Consider the following 25101-nt stretch of genomic DNA (forward strand, 5'->3'; position numbering starts at 1 on the left):
TGAATAGTTCAAATACAAATAATCAGGAAGAAATGTATCAATAAGACAATTTCTTATTATTCTTATGGTTGCAATAATCAATATTTAATTGTATTACTATTTTGACCAATGAAGATTATTTCTATGATAGAAAATAGCAAAAGATACATTGGAAAAAAATATACATTTCGAAATTAAATAACTTAATTATACAATTATTAATCAATTAGATGCGAATCAAATGAATATAAAAGAAAGAATACAAAGAATATAAGTACACGATTAAAAGGGAAGAAATAGATCCGAGAAGCAAATTTGAGGGTTCAAATACTTATAGTAATGTAAGAGTATAAATAATATTATTAGGGAGTAATTAACTTAACAAATAATTGAATACGGTTTACAAAATTGACATATATATTTTACTAAACAATAATCTCAATTTATTATAAAAATTTAATGATCTCATAACAAATATATTGTATTTAAATTTTTATATTTAATTAGTGTATATTCATGCGGAATTAAACATATATGCACTTAACCATTGTAAGAGTCTTATATTTATTTTATACAAGTATTGTAAATAGATTCGGTGTATATTTAATTTATGACTATAAGTAGAAAATATTTAGTTCATCTTTAAATTACTTTTTAATTCATTTAACAAGATAGAACCTATTACCATCTTTTCACAATTAACACAGATTTCCAAACATTCATTACCTATCATTTTTATTGTCACTAATACCAAAGACTTTGATGCTAAAGTATGGGCGGCAAACCTGGGAAAAAGGAAAAATTTTAGAACTCTTCGAATGATCTAATAATTCAAACTTTTCTTACCTGAGTTCATCATCATTGCTAGATACTATTGCAACATTTGCAGTCTCGAAAACTTTTTGGGAAATAACTTTTTTATTTCCAGAATATTGCACTTTTGCAACATGTTCATTCATACCTTTTAATTTGGTTTTTTCAGTTGTAAACATACTTTCTGACAATAGCACGGCTCTTATTATTTCTCCAATTGGAGCTTTGATAATAACTGAACAGGAATGCGTGTCCTCTCCAATTATGAAATCAATATTAAAATTTGCTGGTTGTGTGGAATCGTTAAAATTGATTCCCAATGTAGTGGATAATTCTGAATTTTTTTCTAATAGTGGTATTTGTGTGAAATCATGTATCAGCATTCCTTTTGGTAAATTCTATTAAAAAAAAAAAAAAAAAAAGGAGAATTCATTTATCAATTAAAGGACTCATATGTATCATGTAAATTTACCTTTACTCCAACTTGTATTTCTTTAACAGGTTCGCTACCTTCGTTTGAAAATGTTAATTCAATAGTAACTAAATAAGCACTTACTAAGTGCTGCGACCTAGTAAATCTGTATTCAATTTTTAAACCATGACCCATAATACTACTTAATAATTCAGATTTCTTTATGGGAATAAACGAAGCAGAAACTTCTCTGACATCATTTGTAATATTCAAATTGATAGGAGTAAAAAGACCACCTGTGCTTAATGGCATAACTGGCGTCATTGGAATCACTGAAATTGGCAAATAAAATTTCGACAAATTTTAATTGCTATAATATTTAAGCTTTTTCCTTGCTAAACATTCAATAATATTACCATCATCTAAGTCTAAAAGGAGATCAATGTTGCTTTTTGGTTTTTCTACTGCTTCTTGATTTGAAGTCTTGTAATTTCCTTCTTCACTTTCCTGAGAATTTTCGGATGATTCTTCAGAATCTGATTCTTCACTTTCAGACTCACTGTTTGACTCGTCAGATACTTTAGTAGATTTCTTTTTTTCATTTTCATCGGTTTCAGATTTTTCAGATTCTGATATATACTCAGACGAGTCACTTTCATCATCTGAAGAATCACTTGTTGAAGTATCTGAAGATTCATTTTCATTATTTAATTCTAAAAATTAAAAAAAAAATTAAAATTAGAATTTTATTTGTAGGTTTAGTAATTTTGAACGTACCATCTGCTTGAACACTTTCTTCATCACTATAGAAAGGCTTCTCTTTTTCTTTTCCCTTTTTGTCTTTCTTATCTTTCCTGTAATATTCATCTCTTGCATTTCTAGTAGTGCCGCTTGCAACATCCCTTACTGATGGTTCGGGAGCTACATCAGGGAAAGATGGCAAAGGACGGTAACCAGCACATGGCATATCCAAATAATGTGACAATGTCCCTAACTGATATTCAGAATTTTTAAACCTGGATGTTAGAGTTGGTGCAGGTTTTGGTGCTAAAAATATTCTTTTCGCAAGCTGTGGAAGTTTTTTCGTATGACCATCCTCATCAAAAATGAAACGTCTCAAAAAACGTGCACGATCTCTAATATCGTAGTTCTGATCGTATTTTGCAAGCTGAAAAACGTATTGACAAAATGGCTTGGTTTGAATGGGATTATTTAGACATAGTTTTACAGCTAAATTTAAAATTTGAAGCTTCACAATATCTTGTTCGTTTACAAAATTTTTAGCCATTTTTCTAAGCACATCTGGTGCTATTTTAGGTACTCTATCTGAATATTCTCCTAAGAGCCACAAGATCGATGCTCTGGCTTGTGGTATAGTTATGAAATCCATTAATTTTGCCATATGAGCAATTATATTTTTATGTTCGTTCGGTTGAGTTTGTAATAACTTCTTTATAACAACAACACTTTCTGCTACAACAGCCTCTGAATAAAAAATTACATTTTAATTTTTATAACATGTAATTTTGTACTTTATAGTATAATTACTCACCATCTCGATTACTCAATAATGAAACTAATCCATTCAAACATGTATCAGTCACTTCTTTTATATTACTTGCACATCTCCCAATTGCTTGTATACTAGCTCCAACAAATTCTTTATCACTACTAGAAATATAAGTTTGGAATTCCCTTAATATAACTCCAATACTTGTTTCAGTTGCTAAATTGGTCAAAATATCTAATTTCAAAAGTTTTATATGAGTAGGATCTGAAGTTCTTACAAAGAATGACTTAAGAAAAGGTTCAAACATTCCCTGTGTAAAAATAATAAAAATTCAAGCTTCCATATGAAAGTAATATTTGTTATATATTTATAAGAAATTATTTTGCAATAATTATATTAGTACTTACATTACCTTTCTGGCAATTGATATGCTAGCAATGCAGTGAAGAACTATGCTTTGAACTTCCCTGTGTCCTCTTAATAATCTGATTAATGCTTTGGCAGCAATCATTACTTCACTTCGTGGTGCAGTGTGATGATATAACTGAGATACTGCCATTACAACAGAAGCATTTCTGCTTTGTAAAAGAGGTTTTGTATTTCGCAATAATAATCGATGATCTGAATCTATTGTCAATTTTGATTTTTTTGTATTAGACGAATCAGAATCAGAATCATAAAACGGACGATTTTCATCATCTTCTATGTTCTACAACAATTGTTTCAAAAGATATAAATCTTATATGTATCTTATAGATTGCCCATAATTTTGAAAAAATATACGTACATCTACATTAGGATTAACGAATTGTGTTCTTGCATATCTTGTAAGCATGTTGACTATGACGACTTGTCCCCATTCATCCACATCTACTAATAAATTACAGAGCTTCCTATAATTTTTGTGTATCAAATCTATTCTTTCAGGACAAACATCTTCAAATGCCATTACTGCAGAACCCACAACAAGAGTTGTTTTATCTGATAATAATTTTTCTAAAACGCCTATTAATTCTTCCTTTTGCTCAGAATCTAGTGAATAAAGTTTAGGAATTGCATGTGCTGCAGTTTTTCTAACATATGGTGACATATCACTGGCTGAATCTTTGATAGCAAGCATTACTATAGGCACTATCATAGAAACTCGTATACTTGAAAGTACTCTTAAAGCACTGGCTCTTATTAATTGATTAGGATCTTTTAATGCTCGTTGAAATGTAGAAATAGATAAAAGTGCAAGATCTTGTTGATCTTCGGCATAACGCACCAAATAAACATAAACTAATTTCTTCACTTCTATATTCTTTGATACAACATTTTTTACTACAGCTGGAAATAATTCTGATGCATCTCTTCCTTTTGCTATCATCTGAAAAAATAGTTTATTATAATTACTTGATAATATAACATACTAATCTTATATGAACTTATTAGGTTGAATTAAGGAATATTAACTCAGTCAAAGGTTCTTTTGTTTAACAGTAACATGATAAAGTACACATTATTTATTTAATGAAAGATTATTAAAGAAATGTAAAAGATTTATTACCCCAATTATACGTTTCATAGCCTCTAACTTAAGTCCATCCTTATTGCTATCCAACATTTGTTTCAAGTCTTCATGTCTAAAAAGAAATATTCCTTTATCATTATATATTCTTTATTAATATACTTAATATACGTTAATATATAATAATATACGTTGCATTAACACACTTATAATACAATATCAACATTAGAAATTATAATATAATTAAAAATATGTATTATATTTTTAATATTTTAAATACATAATGCAAAACTCTATAGGAAATTTAAAAAATTAAAAAATTAAAAAAATAACATATTAAAGTATGTCAAAATTATAACACTTCAAGCATATAATCAAAACCACAGAAAGTGTAAAATATAAATGCAAAATGTAAACATTACAAGATAAAATTAAAATAATTAAAATAATAGCATAAAATCAATGTAAAATACCATTATATTTAAAAAAAATATGTAAGATTTCTTATTGGAAAAAGTATGTCAGATTTCTCTATTATATTTGAGTGAAAATTTAAAAGTCTATAAGCTTTTTTTTATTAAGCATATATTCATTAAAATATTCACTTTTTATAATCAGAGTGAAAAAATCCACCCGAGGCAGGATCAGTTGCAAATTCTGGATCTGCTGTGCTAGATGGTCTGTCATTGCTGTACGAGCCTCCGTTATTCGATAAGGAATTCGCAGCAGCAGTCAACATTTTATCTCAGTTTCAATTAAACCAAAGTAATTTCTCTTTCTTGTATCAATCACGCAAACTTCACTCCAATATACGCGGTTATACAAAAATGCTTTCAATAGGCATTAACAAATATATCTGTTTAGATTTGAGTCAGATCCATTTTTTCAGAGAAATTCTGTTTTATGTGTCGAAATGTCTTGAACGAAAAACTCCAAAAACAAAGCTTAATACGTGAATCTGTTTTTTTCGTTAATTTCTTATAAATACATTCGTTTCGTTCATTTTATTTGGTAAGAATAAAAAATACAAGTTAATAACTGCAGCATTTCCAAAAATAACGAGTGAAAGGGCGAAATTGTTGGCGAAGCCACACACGTTGCAAATAAGTTACCAATCTAGTAACTTTTGTTCGCACAGATAGACGCGGGAATATTTAATTGTGATAAGAAACATGGATCATACGGATTATATTAGCTAGATAAAATATTCGACATACTTTAAAGAATTTGTAATGTAAGCAATATTTTTTAACTATCAATGTTCGACATTTTACTTGAATAATAAAATATGTAACAAATAAGTTACTTGAGAACAAATGATAATTTATTCGTTTTACGATATATATTTAATACTGATAATTGCAATATTTCTTTTTGTTTATTCAAATCTAATGATACTGATGTCACACACTTTATTGTTTGTACTAATATGACCGAATTTCTCTTTACATGTAATATTGTAAGTGAAAATATAACTATAAGATATTAAAAACATTAAAAGTACTAGATATAGAAAATAAATATTTTATTTATCATCTGAATATTTATCTTTAAATGCTAATAAAATAATAAATATGTATATTTCACATTTTAAAATTATATTAATAATTATGAAAGAGTTTATTTTGTATGACACTATAATACAAGTTCAACTAGTTTATTGGTATATTGTATGTTGTTTGGTAACAGCATAACAATTTTTTTTACAGAAAGTTTGCTAAGAACTTTTCTTTTCTTCGGGCAGTTTTTTTTTATCTGATTTACATTCTCTTGATTTTTGTTGTCTTATTGTAGAATTTAAATCTTCTTGACAATTAGCATATGCCATACCTAATCCAAAGCCTCCACCAGTTATAATAGGCCACTTTCTTCCTAAAAGAAAATTAATATTTATATTATCATAATACATATATATTCATATAATAACATATATATACATATTTATATATTTATTAAAATACTTATTATTAAAATTAATGGATTAAACTACCTAATTAAGAAGTTAGTAGATATTTGGAAATATCTACAAATTAATATCATATAAAGATTTCACATACAAGATATCGTGAAACCTAACCTATATTACATACGTAACGAGACAACTTTCATCAGTCAAATTTCAAAATTTGGAAAAATATTTGCGTGAAAATGTAAAATTATATGCAATAAAATCAATAACGTTATATTATTTGTATTTTTCAGTCAGGAATTGAACTTAATTTTCAATAATGTATATCTTCTCTGAATTAATTGAATAAAAATTAATTACATCTATTACAATATTACATGTAAATTTTTATTAATCATTGGAAAATATATGTAGATTTTTAATGTCCTAAATGATTTGAAACTTACGTTTGAAAAAAAATAGAGAAACTACTCCTCCAAGTAGAATTCCTCCTCCTATGGAAACGTCGTTATTATTATAATAAATATACTCAATCTTTTATCATTTCAAAGTCCCGCACAGTTTCAATTATTAGATAATAATTACCAAATTTAAATATAGCATCAGTGAAACAACGATCCCATTTTCGCCCAATTTCGTCCTCAGCCCAAGTAGCCATTTTTCTATATTAAAGTAGATCTATAATATTGGATGTTATGTCACACGTCAGTCTATGACCATTGGGAAAGAACAGCATTGAGACATTGATTTATTCATGAGAAATAACGTTATTGAGAATTCAATATTTCTTCTATATCTTTTTTAAATGATACAAATGAACGTGTGATATAATAGATGACAACAAAATCAATATAATTAGATGGTCCCCATCGTTCAAACAAGAGAGTATGTAGGGACATGCGGAATATGTATATATGTTACATACTAATGTAAGCTACGGCAGAAAACAATTCTTTATAATTTCACATATTCGTTAAGTTTATTCGAAAAATGTGCTTTTTTTAGGAACAGATAATCAATTTGTTTGTTAATTTCGTTGGAAATCGCTCGATCTATTTTTATAAATTTTTGGAGGGGAATAGAAAGAGAGGGAGGGAGGGAGGAAGGGGGAGAGAGAGAGAGAGATTCTGTGGCGCCACCAGAATTTTAGTTACTAAATTCAAAAATAAATCACTAAATAGTTTAATAATTTCTCATATAAAATTTCTATAAACAGAACATACCATAGAAATTAATTTTTTCTTTCAGATATAAAATTTGTATATGAAAAAATTTGCATGATTATGATAACAAATAACGAATGCAATTAAAAATATATAGCTACTTTTTTTCTAATTCGTTATTAAGTTCTTTCAAAAGGAGTAACTAACGTGAAAAGACGTAATTTTGTAATTTAAAGTAAAGATAAATTTTTCGGTATGACTATGAAGAAATACATAATTTACTAAAATAAATCCTTGTATCTTAGTTTGTATTGGGTAATTGAATCGATAAGTAATATGTGTATTTATAATCTAAATAATATAATATACATATTTTACTTTTTAAAATTACAAAGGAAAATAAATATGGAAAAGATAAAGATGCATTTCAACGCCCTCTCTTAATCGATTCTATCTTATCCTACTACAGCATTTCAAGATTTAGTGTTCTCTGTGTATACTCGATCTGACAAGATGGTTGTCGAGAAACATCACCATAAAATTCCAATGACAAAGTTTCCGTTGCAAAAATAAGGGGAAAATTCGTGACTTGAACATGTTCGTTACGTATTGCAAGACGAGAAAGGGATAGTTTTAATCGATGCAGACTCGATGTTAAAGTGTTGCAAATCAGCTAGATATATATTCATGTTAAAACTGCGTCGCAAATAATGTTATCGATTAATTTTTTAAGAACCTCTGAGTCAATAGGCAAACGATCAACTAATATTAATAGAAAAGCGAGTAACATCGAATCATTAATGAGGTTCTCATTTTTTATTGTGATCTTTGTCGTAACAACCCACCAATTGTCGGCGGTCAGCGCAAGCGAGTCATTGGGAAATCCGTATAAAATATTAGGTGTTCACAAACGTGCGACTTTACAAGAAATTCGAAAAGCGTATAAAAATCTTGTCAAAGAGTGGTACGTATTGGATACACTTCTGTACATTATTGTCGTTTCGCAAAGATTAACACTCACTCTTATTTCTCTATATTTTAGAAACCGTTTGAGTATACTGAAGTTGCATGCTATTAACAAAAATAAGCTATTTTATATTTAGAATTACACACTTCATCAAGATCATACTAAAGTACACTAATGGTTAAAATATATTTGAATTCCCTTGTTTCCCTCCTTTTAAAACATAGCACAATTACTTGAATTTACAATTACTTAAATTTATTTTTTCAAATTTTATTTCCTCAGGCATCCAGATAAAACTGATCACCCGGGTGCAGAAAATAAATTTGTGGAAATTACTAAAGCTTATGAGGTAAAATTAATATCAGTGAAAAATATGGCAATAGGTATCTTTTTTTTATTAAAATCCCTTTCATTTTTAGATCTTAACTGATCCAGAAAGAAGAAAGAAATTTGATAATCACGGAATTACAGAAGAAAATATTTCTAGGCAAAGGAGAGACAATAGTCACTTTAACAATGTCTTTGATCCATTGGAAGAACTGTTTGCTAGAAACTTCAAGTTTCATTACCAAAATCGAGATATTTCACTTTTCTATAAGATGAGCATCACATATCGGTTTGTATTATTCTATTAAAAAGTATCTAGTTATTTTAGATATTTCAATTTTGAAAACATTATAATCATCTGCCTGAGTAACTGAAATTTTACATGTTTTGTGATTTTTGCAGGTCATTTGAAAATGTTATAGTACCAAAAACTTTCCGTACACCTTATCTGATATTATTTTATTCAGATTGGTGCTTTGCATGTTTACAAGTAGAACCAACATGGCGACGTTTGATCGACGAGTTAGAGCCATTGGGTCTTGGTTTAGCAACCGTACATGCTGAGAAGGAGTCTGCTTTAGCAAGGAAACTAGGAATTCATTCATTACCATGTCTTGTTGTCACAATAGATGGTCGTACAAGTGTATACAAAGAATCTCTTTTTAGTATTCAAAAAATTGTTGGTATGTATAATATAATATTATACAATATAATTGTTGGTATATATAATATAATATTATATAATACAATTCCGTATTATGATGGAACTAAATTTTTTATTTCTCTTACAGACTTCTTACGAAACAAATTTCCATACAAATTAATACTTAATATAAATAAAAATAATATAGATAATTTTCTCTCAGGATGGATAGATAATCGAATTCGAGCTTTAATATTTGACAAGAAGGAATCTGTAAGATTACGATATCTATTCATTGCATTTTATTACAGAGATCGTGTTGCATTTGGTTTTGTTCAGGTACCCTTTATTTCTATTCATCTTCAATTAAATTATTTAGTTTTTCAATTATTTTAGTTGCAATCTATTTTTTGCAGACGGGAAAATCAGATACTGAACTTATTGTAGTAAAGTATAAAATCTCCGTGGACTTGGATACTTTATTATTATTTAATGAAAATTCTGAGAAACCTATGGCGTCCGTTAGTATGAAAGATATATCAAGTGATACAATGCACAATGTTATTTCAAATAATAAATTTCTTTCTTTACCAAGACTTTCAAATCAAGCAATGTTAGATTCAGTTTGTCCACCTGAGTGGTTAAGACCTCAAAAACGATTATGTGCAGTTTTAATATCACAACAAAATAGCCCCCTTCATGATTTAGCTAGACATAAGTTTAGACAAGCAGCTTTAGAATCATCTTACAGGTATAATAATTGATAGATAATAATAACAATGTATATCGATCATTTTACTTTATTATATCTGATTACAGTACTGAAAGAGTCCGATATACATACGTATTTAAAGATACACAACCAGAATTTGTGTCAGCACTATCAACGGGGGAAGGCAGTCCTTTAGAACCTTTATTACATATTGTCATTATTTGGAGAAGGGATGCAAATCATTTGAAATATGAATGGTTACCTACTGGTTGGATTGAAGCTGCTCAAGATGAAACTCAGTGGAATGAAACACGTCGCAACTTAGAACAAACTATACAAAGATTATTGCGTGCATCTGAAGCTTTACCATATGCCGCAGTTGTAGGTGAATTAGCAGATGAACATGCACAGGTTTGCAGTCTCTTTTTTTTTTTCTAAATTAAGATTATATTTGTACTTATAATTACTTATAATTAACTTATAATTGTAATTTTGTATAGGGTACTGTAGACAAACTTATTGGAAAAGCATTACTAGCTGTAGATTATATTTCGGATAGTCTTACTAAAGAGCAAATATTGCCTTTAGTATCAGTAATTGCTACTTTAATGTTAATTGGTGCTGCGGGATATGGGATGTCGTATCTAGCGTAAGTAAAATGGCTTTGAAATGATGCACTTCATTTGATACACTTCCTACTTTATTTATGTTAGTTTATAAAATTATATAGAAAATTAGAGGAAGCAAGTATTCAAGCTGAACGTGCTCAATGTAAGGATAACGGTAAACCAACGCAGTCACAGCCACAATTGCGATTACACGAATTGCGGGCAGAGAAATATAATGGTTTAGTTCGACTATTAAAACCAGGCTGTAGAACCATTATATTATTAGTCGACGTTCAAAGTAGATTAAAATTATTACCAGCTTTTCATAAAGCTGTGTGGCCTTATAGGTAAGTTTAACATATTTATAAAAAAATATGTATTTATAATTCAAGAATAATTGATATTATTACAGGAAAAATAAAACTCTTATGTTTGGACATTTGTCTCTTGAAAGAGGGTTAGAGTGGTACAAAAAACTGCTATCTCTCACTTTGCCAGAACAAAAAGAACTAAACATAAATGCCAAGAATTGTGTTGGCACTGTATTATCTTTAAATGGTCATCGTAAATATTTTTGTATGTACCATGCTAAACATCCAGAGTGTACTAAAGGCAAGGGTTCTAAGGTATATGTTATATATTTAAGCACTCACTTATTAAATATGTAAAAAAGTGTGAATTTTAATGATATTTATATACACAGAGAATAGAGCGAATAACGAAACAGTTATCTCGAAGAACAGATGATGCAGAAGCTGGCGCATTTATAGGTTTTGACAGTTCCAATGAATCTGATGTTTCTGAAGAAGAGGTAATATAGTTATATATTTTAAAATATATAATCAATATGAATCGTTGAATAAACTTTATTATCATTTATAAAGTTTTTAAATGTTGAACTTCTCTTTAAATTTACTAATTTTTATATATTATAGGGTGGAAATAATGTTTTATGCCAGGACAATCTTTTGGATGGTTTACCAATGTGGCTGGATAGGCTATTCGAAGGTTTAACACATCGTTATTATGTAAATTATTGGCCCGAGTTCACTGCCAAGTAAATGAAGATTGGTATACATTTTGGTAACGTGTATACTTTTTGCAATAGAAAAAGGGATCCAACTAGTCAACAATATCACGTCATTTAAAAATCCTATACAATTTAAACGTATCTTTTAATTTCATATAAAGTTAGGACATATTCATTATATGTACATGATTATTTATTAATTCACGCGCGGTTTTCTGTACACATAAAATTTAGATATTCCATTAACTACACTTAAAAAAGAATTTTATAAATTGTCATAATAGTTGATAAAGCTCTTATAGATTCAAAGTTACATTATTTTCGTCAATTTTCATAAGTAATAAGAACTCTCTCGTCATTTTTAATAATATTTTTTAAATAATTCTAGTCGATGCCATTAAAGACATAACAGTATTTATATTAAATGTTTAAATATTAGGCTCTGTATATTTATATATATTTATAACAAGTCAATGATTTTTTTTTCCTTCAACGTAATCTATACCATGGTATATAGTTACTTTTATACCATTAATTAAGTTAAAACATACGAGGTTTGATAAAAAAATATTGTAATACTATTTATATATAATTTTTATTCTTGAGAAATCTGTTTATTGATATGTAACAAAATATTAATTAAATTTATTTTTTAATTTCTTTAACTCATTGATTGGGAAACTCGTTAATTTGGTCATTTTTATTATATATATTACTATGTGAAAATTGTTCATTATTTGTATTCATAGAGCCATTCTTTTCTTTTTTATCAAACTTTGTATGTATAATGTTAATGTTTAAGAATATACATGTTCTTCTATGAATAGATATTTTTATTGTATGTTTTTTATCCATGTATTTTTATTTGTTTATGAAGATTGATAACAAAAGTACTTGTATGTTTATCCATTTGTTGATGCAAGTTTTGATTGAACATTTATGATAATGTTAAAGATAATAATAAATAATTACGTGCTTTATAATAAACGATTTATAGTTGATGGAAAGAGAATGATTAATATTCTCATAGAGAACAATAAATAATATAAAAGCTAGTCCCTTTTTCAGCTACATTTAAATAATCTATCTTTAAATTATATTTTGAATAATTACAGAGAATCATTACATTGTCCATTTGTTAAGTCATCATATAAGTAATGTCATTTTCATACTAGAAGCATTCAAAACAGATAGCTCATTTTTCAATTTATATTATTCGTGATTTAAATCTATTATATGTGAATTTATACTTCAGTTTTTATTAACTATAAAATTTTATATTTCTACTTTTTATCGAATTGTTTATAAAACTATATTAGCGAATTATTAAAATTAAGCGTTCCTTTTATATAATAATTATTTTTAGTGATAATTTACTTAATCAAACGAATTTCATTTTACACTTTCCAAGGAAAAAATATATATCAAATACAAGTTATTAATATTGTACAGAAGTGATAAATACAGATTCTTTTCTTTATTTTTTCTTTCTTCTTATCTTTTTTATAATTTGGAAAGGATTGATCATATTTGAATTAATTATGTAATTATGATCGTTAAAGAGTATAACTAGTTAAATTATACACAATTATTTTATAAAACATAGTGATCTGTTTAAAAGAATCTTAAATAACAAAAATTGAAATGGCATGACTTATAAGATGACTATTATCGAAGAATCAGTTTACGTTTACGATATACATGAATCATGTTTCATAAAATTATGCTCGGAATTTTTTAATGCATGGAAGAAAATTATATATAAAAAATTGTTTACATTGTGTATACATTCTATAAAGATATTTAAAACATGCTGAAATAAAGATATATGAATAAATACGGATATGTTGATTTGTAAAGTATAATTATTCTGTTTTATAATAGTCAGAACTGGTTATTTTCGTTAAAGACTGCAATAATATTTTATAATTGAAGTTGAAGTGCAACACTTTACAATTTATAATTATTAAAAAATAATTTATATCACATATTTCTATGTAACATTAGATTTTTTTATATTACTATTTAATTTTTGGTAAGAACATTTTTTTTGTTACTAAGATTTTTAATACTTTATTGACATACTTACATGTATCACATGACATAAATAAAAAACATTCGACATAAATAAATCATATATAATTTCTGTTTATATCATAAAATATTAATTAAATAAAATAATCTTTATGATATAAAATATTGAAAAAATTCTTACTGTAAGTACAGTTTATTGTATTCGTTTAAATTCTGGAAATATTTCATACATCACAACTTCAAAGATATCCTGCAAGCCAAAGAAATTAATTAAATGTTTAAAATAATTAATGTAATATAATTAAAAAATTTTGTTAATTGACAATAACTTACATAAAATAATTGTTTATTTAAATTCACATTTTGTAAGGAATCGAAGATTTTTATTGCACCACGTTGAGCACTTTGTGCTCCTACCAAATTTGTTAAAACATCAGGAATATTATTTAAGAATTGCCTTCGTGCTTCACCTCTTGTTTTTAGCTTTTCTTCATCTGTGCGAGAAATCGTCTCAAAAACTAAATGACCGTTTGGCCACCATGATTTCGTAAACAATTGTATGTAATAATGAAGCATTGGTTCGGAGAACACCCATGCAATAGTATCTCTGATTTGCCTGATAATTATATTTGTTTATATTATTAAAAAAAGCATTTTCCACGCTGAAGTTTAAGCTTGAAATTAAAAATAAACCTGTTTATAGTTCGACCATAGGTAATTTGAACGAAGGTTATTAACGATCGTCGAAGCCAACGAAATACTCCCCGCAGATCGAAAATTTCACCTAAAAGAGTATAAAGAGGTTCGGCTATTGCATCTTTATTAACATTCAAGATTCCATCTGTGGTTGTTCGACCACTATCAGTATCATCTAATAGCAATGAATAATCCTCTTCCTCTTCTTTATCGCGAACTTCGCTGCTGTTGTTAGATCTAAAATTTTAATTCAACATAATATTATTATAATTATTATTAGATAATATGGATGGCTACTTACGTTTTAAATAATGTTGACAAAGAAAATCGAGATTTTTTAGGAGAAGGAGGAGCATATTTCAAATGTTCCGAACTCGGACTGAGGAATGTATATAAAGCCTCGCTTTGATTCAATTTTTCATCTTCTAAAACAAACTAAGAACATTAACAATTAAAACGACTGATTTGAATAGTTAATGTAATTATCTAGAAAATTTACATTTAAATATTTTTGTATTTGCATTTTAGCTTTATCCAACGTATTTTTATCAGATTTTCCAAAAAATTTTAAAGGTTGCGAAGGTAAATCTAAATTTTTCACGTTGGAGCACAATTGACGAAGCTTTCTATGAAGATCTTGAAAATCTTGTAATTTTCTTAGTACAACCCATCCACTGTATATACTTTCACTATTATCTTCATCTTCTGTCATGTGGACAACCAAAACAAATTGTGGGGACTCTCCATTGTCTGGTATCTGTTTAAAAATTAATTAAAATGAATAACGAAAAGAATTTTCTAGTTAAATTATAACAGCTTAAGCTTTATTTACTTCTGCACTTTGTACTTCTGCTTTCCAATGACCTAAGTGTTCTGCCCACATTTCCGTATGAGTTAAATGTGCTTCCAGTTGTTTTTTCTCACTCTGCAACCATTCAACTTCTTTGGCCAAAAAATTTAAAACTTTGCTCTCTGGTTTCAACGAGGACTTTAGTGCTTGTAAGGCTTGCATTTTGTTATTTAACTTTTCCTGTAATTGGTCCAATTTACTGCGGGCATAATTTGAATGTTCTCCAACAAGCAAAGACATATTTTCCGATAATGTTCCATTCCCCATACGTCGATCTTCCACTAAGTCTAAAAATTAATTTTATATCAATAATAATAATAATAATTTTATTGTTAACATAATTATATTTTTATAACAAAACTCTTAACACTGACCATCTATTCTCTCATTAAGCAATGCTTCTTGCATACTTTTGTACTGATCGCTAACGACAAACGAAGGATAATACTTCTCTTCCAAAGTTTTAACAACACTGTCTTGAACTTCATAAAATACGTTAGGTCCTATATCACCTAACAAGAAACTTTCCATTTTTTTACGAATAGCTCTATCAACTTTTATTTCAGCAGTTGAAGACGTTATGTAAGTATAAAAGATTTCAGCCCCCAATTGATGCCAATTAGATTTATCTGCATTGCGTAACTCTTGTACAGCTGCCCAATACCCAATCAAATCCTGGCTGGCAACTTGTTCAAGAAATTGTGAAAGGTATCGTCTGCCTATCACATTGTCCAAAATATATTGTAACGGCAAAATGTTTTCTTCTGCAACCATTGCTGCATCGGTAACATCATTAGTCTACAAAATATTATCTTTAAATACAGTTGTTACTATTGTTTATTAAAGAAAAACTTTTTTACAACCTGAACAGGATATCCGTTCCATCCTAACGATTGCATGTGACATTCACATGTATTTTTAGCATATGTTAGTTGACTAATGTATCTCTTCAATTTTCGAGCTTGAAGAGCATCAGACTTTCCAAATACATTGGTATCTGGATCTAAGCCTTGTGCTCTTTTAATATTTTGTATTGTTGTAGCCTGCATGATTTCAGTAACAATGTTGTATCTGATATGTTTCAAAACCTCTAAATCCTTAGAGCTCTTAATCATACGAATAAAATCCTCAAATGATTCAGCATACTCGTAAGTTTTTCGATGCATTGCTTCTGCAAGCTGTTGTTGATCAATATATGATAAAATCTTTTGATTAATATAGTCCGGATTTGTTATTAAGTCTATTGCAGGTTTTAGTACTGGAAGAATAGAAAAAAGATAAAATATTTGTTGTGTATATAAATGTAATTAGATAATGGTTCCAATGGTACTCACTTTTACATGCGAGAATTTCTCTCAATAAATATTTCATTGGTGCAAGGGAATAACAGGGCGGTAACAAAAACAAGATATATAATTCGCTAACTTTCTTCAAATAGTCTAATTCTGCTGCAGGTGACATTAAGTGTGTAGATAAAATAAATACTGGATCTTCACCTTGTGTTCTGTGTAAACACATCCTTTTAAAAACAATCATTTTTTACATTATATATGTATGATACTTAATAATTAAACTTACGAAGCAGTTTGAGCAAGCCTAATCTTCTCAAAGTGAAATGTAATTTTATTTACTATACTACAAACTACCAGTTTTGTGTGGTCTACTTTTGATAAACGATCGTGGAGAGTTTGAATTGCTCCCCATGTATCTTGCTTCATATTGTCAATTATGTGTTCTGAATTAAAAGCCAGTTCCTCTAGCCAGACACCAACGAAATCTTGAAAAATTAAATCCAATAAATTCTGCAGAGCACCGTCCACCATGCGAGTAAAGACTAATGGATATCTAACATGCTTCTTGGTACTTCCAGCTTTGGCTACGTATCCATTCTGAAATAATTAACAATTTGTAAGAATAATTAGCATTTGCAAAGTATCATTTATCAGTTGTAATAACAATTTACTAATAAGTTATATTGTTACAATATTATAACAACAATAAGTTGTAATAAATCACATTATAACAACATGAAATATAAAATAAATAACAAATTTACAGATAAATAGTATACATGTTTTTCTAATGTTTCTTATCTTATCAATACTTTTCAGATCAGTTGATATCAACATGAAAATTAATTCAACAAAGGAACAATATGAGCATCGTCTCTTCCCTTTTCGTTAAGAATTGAAAAGAATCGATGGTTCTTAGTTATTGAAATTAAACGTCAGGGAACTTCAACATAATCATGCTACAGGAGATTTAAAAACAACATAAGACCAACCATCAACAAATTGTGAAAGGCATCCAGTTCAGCGACTGTTTTTAAAGTCGTTGATGCAGTTGCGTGTTTCGGCGAAAGAGCAATGTTTATGAACGTGACGATCAAACATCCCACAAAGAAGCAAGATATGGTTAGCAAGCAGAAAACGTAAAACCATAGCAAATTATTCCAATAGAAGAACACGATTAGGGCTGGAATATACAGGGTACCGGTCCGCAACATCTTGAATTTCGATTTCGATCGCGTGACAGTGAATATTACGTGTTCAATTTCATGTTTAGAGAAATTGGTTCACGCCAACTCCGAGGAGAATCAAATCACGTCAACAATGCCGCTACACAAGACACAGACTATAGCTGGAGAGATTGTATATCAGTGATTACTTATCTGCGTTCTGAAAGTCAATAGAAATTTTCAAAATTTGTTTTGAAATTTTCCTTTTAAAATTGCCCGAATAATTTACAGTAATGAAATTGTAACTATTTCATTCTGTACGATTAATACATGACTAATACATCATTTTATATTTTTTCTGTCTTAAAACATTTAGTGATACATATTTGTTCTTTTGTACAAAGCGCGAAATTTGAAACGAATGTACATACGTATATGTACAAGCGCACAGTTCTCTATCGATTACGTGCATCAACTTACATTTTTATATTTAATGTAAAGAAATGTTCTCGAGTAATTTAATAATTTAATAATTGAATTTTTAAACAAAGGAAATATGTGTATTTTATAATATAATGAAAATTTTTATTTTCATTAGAACTAACATTTACGAGACTATATCATACGTATCATATATATATTTTATAACAATGAAAGTTCCTGTTTTCATTAGAACTAATATTTAATACAATAACGAGGCTACTGGATATTAACTTGATTTTTTATCTATTTAAGTTAACTTTTTACTATTATATACAAGTTAAAAATGTGATGCGACGCAGAAAAATGTTGTAATGGACCTTGTTTTACGTGCAACAACCTGTTGCGCATTACGGTTATAGACAATGACAATTACAAGGTTGAACCATAATCTTTGAAGTGTTAAAACTTACACAACAGTAAGTAAGTAAATAAATATAATATTTTGGCAATGCTACGTGATTTTTACGAGTGAATTGAGTGAATAACTCAACGTTGATTTTATTTTCTTAGATTACGTTACAAAACTTCTTTTCAAATTTTACTTTTCACACAAGTAGTTACATTTGTAATTTCTTCTTAGATCATTGTATTACATTAAAAAGTTATGAACATAACATTAAAATGGCAATGTTTCTTTGAAATGAAAAATTGAAACAATTTTTATTTTATAGAATGAAACTATTATTTTTATAAAATAAAAATTGTTATGATAATTACACAAAGAATATATCAATTAATGTAACATATCTTTGTATAGGACAAATATGAAGTTAAATAGTATCATCGAAAGAAGAATGGGATCACTACAAAAGCGTGAATAGCAACTGCGAACCTTATCCTTGCTCATTCTTCCGCATTGAAATTTTCAACAGGTACGTGAACGTGTGGTGGGCAAAGTCTTCGTGTTTTCTCCTATCGTACTTTCCGTTTATACAGTTTTATCAGGAATCGCGAAACTGTCGTTTCCTATATAAAATACCCTCGCTCTCGATCTCGATGATTTACAAGTATATCACACGCAACATTATGTCGCCGTTCTACACTCTGTTATTGCTGCAACTATTCATTTTAAATTCTTTCCTGGCACTTAACATTCGTAGGTCCGAGGGTAAACGAAATTTCGTGCTTAAAACCGTAAGTCTATCATATTCTTTTATTTGAAGTCGTTCGTAGATCGATTCAATTTAGCAGATGTTTTTTTTTTAGCATAATTAAATTTGAAAATTTATTTACATTTAGATTTATATTTGAGTACGATTCAGTGAATCCCTTTTTTCGATTCAAATTCAAACGAATTGTCGAGTTAAAATTCTACAAGAATTTCAGAGTAAATTATAATCTACAAATTAATTAAATTAATAAAAATCATGTGCTACTGAATGTCTATTATAATTTTTTCGTTTCATTTTTAGCCAGAATTGATAAGGAGCCACGGATATCAAGTGGAAATTCATAATGTTATAACAGAAGACGGTTACATATTGGAAATTCACAGACTTTCATGCGGACGGCTCGATTGTGAAAGGAATTTTACAAATGGAAAACAACCGATTCTAATGCAACATGGATTAGCAGGCAGTTCTGCGGACTGGGTCTTTATGGGACCAAACAGAGCATTGGGTAAACTATTTTCTCAACACTATTTTCCAGAAATTTTTACAAGATTAAATGGATACATATTCTTTTAAATTAATGTTAAAATTCAATTATTTGTAAATTCAAATTTGTTTATCATTAATTATAACATAATTTCTTCTTGCACTTGCACCTCTACATTTACATTTACGCACGTCACTCTTCTGAAGTCTTTATCTTTCTCTTATGTCATTATTGTGTAATTTTCAATTGCATCAAAGCCATCATCGTGAAAGTTACGTCCAAACTTAAATTTTTTGGTCAAACTTGTGATGTAATACGCATGTAACGATAGTGCAATCGTTACAACGCAAGGAATGAATTACATGCTTGAAGTAATAAAAGATTTTTGACCAGCAATAATTTTTATATAATTTTTAATTTTAAAAATGAATCTTTTCCTATTTGAAATTTAAATTTCCCGTTTTTAGCATATATGCTAGCAAATGCAGGATACGATGTATGGCTTGGAAACAATAGAGGAAACACTTATTCAAGAAATCATATCTTAATGTTACCACAGAGCCGACATTTCTGGAATTTTAGGTATTAAATGATAAAATCGAATTCAATATGTACTTATGAATCCGAATTAAATCCAATACTTTTTCTTTTAGTTACCACGAACTTGGTATTTATGATGTTCCCGCAACAATTGACTACATACTGGATCAAACAAATTACGAGCAACTCTTTTATATTGGTCATTCTCAAGGAACTACACAATTTTGGGTAGCAATGTCTCAAAGACCGGACTATAATGCAAAAATTAAGTTGATGATCGGTCTTGCTCCTGTAGCTTTTACTGGCAATATACGCGGTCCAATTACAAAACTCGCTAAATTAACATACTTGGGTGTGGTAAGTTGCCCGAAAATTTTTAACATGATCGCACATGATATGTAACATGATAATCACGATTGAAATTCTTTCTTTATTGCTTCAAAATTTATTCAATCATTAATTAAGGAAGCATTGAATAAACAATAATTAATTATATAACAAATATTCTATCTAAAAATAAAAATTAAATTAAGTTACAATGAAATAAAAAAAAAGATGTATGTTTTATTCATATTGTAGTGGATGGGTGAAACGTTCGGTTATCCTGAATTACGTTCACGTTCTGCTTGGGGAAAGTTTGTTTCGAGTGTACTTTGTCAAGATACAATGCTCTTTTGCAATAACATTCTGTTCCTCGTCACTGGTTTCAGCCAGACAAATTTGAGTGCGGTAAAAATTTGATAATATCATTTTATCCTTATTTATTGAAATAGTAAATCCAGAAAAATTAGCAATGGAACATAAACAATTTGAAATAAATATATTTCCAATAAGATGCACGTTAGATTTTTGTAAGTATGCTAAGGAGAAATGGTAAATTTTATACAGATGATAGCAATTAAATGTAGTCATTTTCTGCCACTGTTAATTATAACGTAATTTTCATTTTTTCTCGCAGTTTCGGTCAAATTTTCTCTGCAATTCTTAAATTTGTATTAATTAAATTAATTAAACTCTTTTGTTACATAAAATGGAGAACTGTTTAACGAATATTTTCCAAATTTATATTTGATTATTTAGATGAATTTAACAACGATTATAAATTATGTCCCGGCCGGAGCTTCTTGGAAACAGATGGTTCATTTTGGTCAAGGATACATACATCCACGTAAATACTCGTATACGCGCGTATATATTAAATAATATATTACGAAAAATAATAATAACAATATTTGTTCAATAATTTCAGAAAGTTTCCGACAATTTGATTACCATAATAAAGAAAAAAATTATCAAATTTATAATTCTCTAGAACCACCAAAGTACAAATTAAATGAAGTGACTGCACCGGTTGCCTTCTTCAGCAGTGATAATGATTTACTTTCAACAAAATCAGTAATTATACACTTTTATGCAGCAAATAGTAATATAAAATTAAAATTTAAAATTTAAAGTCAAATAATAGAAGATTAATAAAATTAACTTTATTTCTTTTTAGGACGTTGACCTTCTGAAAAGTAAACTTAATAATGTTGTATTCCATAAAGAAGTATCAATTAAATCGTTCTCTCATTATGATTTTATATGGGGAACATCTTCAGTATCGATCATATTTGAACCTATATTAGACTTATTAGTCCTTAACGAGTAAAGTGCAATATTAAACCGACAAAACGTCTTTAAATACACCAGAAAAAAGTAATAAAAGTATTTTTAACAAAACTGTCATTTTGAACAATTTTATACAGAGATAAATAAAATAATAATACCCAAATTTGAAAATAAATATGATTATCTCATTTACCTAACGTTTCTAATGTTCTTTAGTTTTCTAATGTTAGTAATGTTCCTTGAAAAAAGATAAATAAACATCTGATTGTAGGGCCTTTATTTTTACGGCTCCAGAAATTCGGAGCCGTAATTTACTCAAACAGTATAATTTAACAACGCAGGGTTTAAAATGCTATTATTAAAATTTATTTATACAGTATATATATCAGATAACTGATAACAATCAAACTACGAAACATAAGTTAAAATTTATAAAAATCCTATTAACGTGTTTCTCTTCATACATAGTAACATTTCGATACAATTTGAGATAGGTAATAAATCATTAGCATTACTAAATATCACTATATTGTTATAAAAAATGAAAGGAATGTTTCAATTAATTTACGAGTCACTCATTACAATAAGAAATAAATTCTTTCTTCATTTATTTGTTTGATTTTATGTTCATATATTCTCATTGTAAAGAAAGCCACTACACAAAACTTTTTTGTTTTAATTTCCGTTATTAACTAATCACTTTTGTTATAAAAGCAAAATGCATTGCAGAAATTTTCCATTCTTGTGGTTATATAATTAATATTTTAATTAATCGTCGAGTAACTTTCGAATATTTAAGATTAGTAATTATACAAACTCATTCTTCGTCCGATTGAATTTCAGCACGATGGAAAATTGAGTTTTAAACAACAAGATATATATTGTAAAATTCCTTTCATATATATATATACACTCATGTATATGTATATATATAAATGATAACAAGCATTTCCTTTCCATTTTGAGCGCTAACAATAGAATATTTAAATAACATAGTTCTATAATTTTTTATCTTAGTAGTAGTCTTTACTTGCAGCAAAAGCCATCTTTGTTAAATATACTCTTCTTTTAATTATACTCTTGGAACTGCCGTATGGAACATATTTTTCAACACACGAAAAAGCATTTCATTATCAAACAAAATATACAAAAAAATTGATTGTGAAAATTACAATAAGAAAATTACTTTCACCGATTAAATTTTGCTTCAATGACAACGCTACAACGAAAGATAATGCTTCATTCGAACAATAATAATAGTAATACTAATAATAATGTTATAAAGTAATTACAATATTCGAAATGATACGTATATTCATTATGTATATATTTATATAAACTAAACAATAAAAGGAAGTACTTCTTTATCTTATTTCTCTAAATTATATACATGCATAAATATATATACATCTAGTACACAGGGCGAGGCACTTAAAATACAAGCAATAATCTTTCAATTACTAAAAATTCATTTCTCCTCATAAAATTAGTATTCACATCGTAATCAAGAGTAAAATAAAATAATAATAATAATTTTGTGTTATATCATTTATCTAATCTGTGATATAAACTGAAATTAATTACTATCTTTCATATAAATAAATAAAATGTCAACCTTAAGATACCTTTTAATTTGTATATATGGAAACTATATATTTCAAAAACTTTTATTTTTTTTCTAATTTTCATTGATATGTTCCTTTTCTACACGAATATATATTTATTTTTGAAACAATATTTCATTATTTAAGAATGTAAAGTATGTTTCATATGTTTATAATTAAGCACAAATATGTATAACAGCTAAAATCAGATCATTAGACTTGAATATTAAGATAGTAGCAAAAAAATTTACATTTAGGAATTACTTATAAATAAAGCGATTATTAACACATGATAGAAAATAAAGGAATACCTCCTTATATGTGTTAAAAATAAATTATTTTGGAATGTATTATTTCACAACATCTTTCAAATTATATTCAAAATTATTCCATAAGCATTCTATTTATATTAAGAATAATCCAATATATATATGTTTAAACATTCAGTACCTAAAATTTCAATTAGAAATACAAATAAAAGTCATGCAAAAAATAGTGAAACTTAAACAATAGTTTTTAGAGAGAGAGAGAGAAAAAAAATAAAAATTAGTAAAACTTTTTACACATATTTGTAATCATAGTCATTAAAAAATAATTAGTTTTTGCAATCCGAAACTAAATTTTCAACAGTCTACAAGTGTCTCCCTAACTATTGCAATCTTTATTAAGAAAATATACATATTTTATTAAGTTTTCTTGAAATCTATTTATAATATTGTATTTTCTCTTTCTTTCAATTATGTAAATTATTTGTTTAAATGGATAGTTTAACTATTATAAAAAGATAATCTAAAACGAATTCTAATTCTTATTAAGCATTATTATGGTGTAAAGGATTGGTTTTTTAATTATAGGATAAGTAGATATCCATAATGATACTGATTACAATATTTGCAATACTGCAAAGAAATAATGAGTATAAAAAATATAATATATATATATATGTTTATATATTAAATATTCAATATTATTTTCAAAGTAAACATAATAAAAGGTGACATTGCAAAAAAATCGTGATAAATTTTAGATTAACGTAAAGTAATATAACTGATTTCGTTACTTAATATTTGTGGCAATCTTTTTAATAACAAAAGAAAAAATAATTGTACTTCCAGAATAAGATTAATTTACATTGAATATAAGATTTTTATTTTGATTCAGTTAATTCGATTCAAAGATCTGAATTGAAATTCGTAAGAATCAAAATGTCTCACTCTGCATAGTATAGTATACATATCTGGCATGTTTGAATTTAAGAAAAGTTGCTAATCTTTTATAAAACCCTTTCATATAATGACTTTTAGTAATTTAATTTTCGTGTGTTCTTATTCTAAATTCCTTTCAGATTATCTTAATTTTTATATTAAATCTTTATAATTCTTTTTTTTCCAAGATTTTTTAAGGTGTTTTTATATTTATAATAATCACAGGAGCGAATAACTGTCAACAGTAAACAATTTTGGTGTAATGTAACAATTAAAAGAGAACTCAAAATTAATCAATATAAAATGATTAATATTTTGTTATGTAAATTCAAAATTGCACAAAATCTAGCTTGCATTTTTGTTTTATTTAGAAATTAATTAATCTTGTTTAGTAGAAAATATTTAAAAAATATTAGCAAATATTGAATTTCCTAATTG

The 25101-nt window shown here is 27.5% G+C and overlaps 5 protein-coding genes across 13 annotated transcripts; 2 read left to right on the forward strand and 3 right to left on the reverse strand.

The window, feature by feature from the left end:
* Positions 1 to 434: 434 nt before the first annotated feature.
* On the reverse strand, positions 435 to 5340 carry LOC122537027 (AP-3 complex subunit beta-2). 2 transcript variants are annotated; one of them, XM_043669906.1, is made up of 10 exons: positions 4830 to 5340; positions 4264 to 4339; positions 3502 to 4083; positions 3127 to 3423; positions 2757 to 3024; positions 1982 to 2689; positions 1621 to 1899; positions 1265 to 1536; positions 826 to 1190; positions 435 to 764 (listed from the first exon to the last, which is right to left on the reverse strand). In XM_043669906.1, exons 1-10 carry the CDS (start codon positions 4961 to 4963, stop codon positions 611 to 613), a joined length of 3135 nt encoding a protein of 1044 aa, XP_043525841.1. In that variant the 5' UTR covers positions 4964 to 5340; the 3' UTR covers positions 435 to 610. The 2 variants fall into 2 exon arrangements, with proteins under 2 accessions (XP_043525841.1, XP_043525840.1); XM_043669905.1 differs by having other exon boundaries at positions 1621 to 1917; positions 4830 to 5339.
* A 477-nt stretch (positions 5341 to 5817) lies between these two features.
* LOC122537035 (MICOS complex subunit Mic10-like) lies at positions 5818 to 7052 on the reverse strand. 2 transcript variants are annotated; one of them, XM_043669922.1, is made up of 3 exons: positions 6719 to 7030; positions 6580 to 6627; positions 5818 to 6096 (listed from the first exon to the last, which is right to left on the reverse strand). In XM_043669922.1, exons 1-3 carry the CDS (start codon positions 6789 to 6791, stop codon positions 5942 to 5944), a joined length of 276 nt encoding a protein of 91 aa, XP_043525857.1. In that variant the 5' UTR covers positions 6792 to 7030; the 3' UTR covers positions 5818 to 5941. The 2 variants fall into 2 exon arrangements, with proteins under 2 accessions (XP_043525857.1, XP_043525858.1); XM_043669923.1 differs by lacking the exon at positions 6580 to 6627 and having other exon boundaries at positions 6719 to 7052.
* Positions 7053 to 7716: 664 nt separating this feature from the next.
* Positions 7717 to 12133, forward strand: LOC122537030 (dnaJ homolog subfamily C member 16). The gene is made up of 12 exons (XM_043669909.1): positions 7717 to 8260; positions 8546 to 8612; positions 8683 to 8879; positions 8993 to 9273; positions 9382 to 9572; positions 9650 to 9984; positions 10053 to 10356; positions 10446 to 10594; positions 10676 to 10900; positions 10966 to 11179; positions 11257 to 11364; positions 11489 to 12133. Exons 1-12 carry the CDS (start codon positions 8007 to 8009, stop codon positions 11612 to 11614), a joined length of 2451 nt encoding a protein of 816 aa, XP_043525844.1. The 5' UTR covers positions 7717 to 8006; the 3' UTR covers positions 11615 to 12133.
* A 1503-nt stretch (positions 12134 to 13636) lies between these two features.
* LOC122537028 (sorting nexin-25) lies at positions 13637 to 17940 on the reverse strand. Of its 2 annotated transcripts, none has more exons than XM_043669908.1 (11): positions 17448 to 17940; positions 16742 to 17052; positions 16498 to 16667; positions 16027 to 16421; positions 15538 to 15961; positions 15146 to 15444; positions 14813 to 15070; positions 14615 to 14748; positions 14311 to 14550; positions 13951 to 14233; positions 13637 to 13867 (listed from the first exon to the last, which is right to left on the reverse strand). In XM_043669908.1, the coding sequence occupies exons 1-11, from the start codon at positions 17667 to 17669 to the stop codon at positions 13811 to 13813; spliced, it is 2793 nt and encodes a 930-aa protein (XP_043525843.1). In that variant the 5' UTR covers positions 17670 to 17940; the 3' UTR covers positions 13637 to 13810. The 2 variants fall into 2 exon arrangements, with proteins under 2 accessions (XP_043525843.1, XP_043525842.1); XM_043669907.1 differs by having other exon boundaries at positions 15146 to 15450; positions 17448 to 17939.
* A 349-nt stretch (positions 17941 to 18289) lies between these two features.
* Positions 18290 to 23438, forward strand: LOC122537034 (lipase 3-like). Of its 6 annotated transcripts, XM_043669919.1 has the most exons (10): positions 18290 to 18528; positions 18862 to 19238; positions 19517 to 19724; positions 20171 to 20285; positions 20357 to 20600; positions 20823 to 20972; positions 21324 to 21411; positions 21493 to 21638; positions 21742 to 21897; positions 21955 to 23438. In XM_043669919.1, exons 2-9 carry the CDS (start codon positions 19101 to 19103, stop codon positions 21892 to 21894), a joined length of 1242 nt encoding a protein of 413 aa, XP_043525854.1. In that variant the 5' UTR covers positions 18290 to 18528; positions 18862 to 19100; the 3' UTR covers positions 21895 to 21897; positions 21955 to 23438. The 6 variants fall into 6 exon arrangements, with proteins under 6 accessions (XP_043525854.1, XP_043525855.1, XP_043525850.1 ...); XM_043669915.1 differs by having other exon boundaries at positions 18293 to 18528; positions 21742 to 23438; XM_043669918.1 differs by having other exon boundaries at positions 18293 to 18528; positions 18977 to 19238; positions 21742 to 23438.
* The last annotated feature ends 1663 nt before the right edge of the window (positions 23439 to 25101 follow it).

Source organism: Frieseomelitta varia, unplaced genomic scaffold, assembly GCF_011392965.1.
Source record: "Frieseomelitta varia isolate USP_RPSP 00005682 unplaced genomic scaffold, Fvar_1.2 scaffold_885, whole genome shotgun sequence".
Classification (NCBI taxonomy): domain Eukaryota; kingdom Metazoa; phylum Arthropoda; class Insecta; order Hymenoptera; family Apidae; genus Frieseomelitta; species Frieseomelitta varia.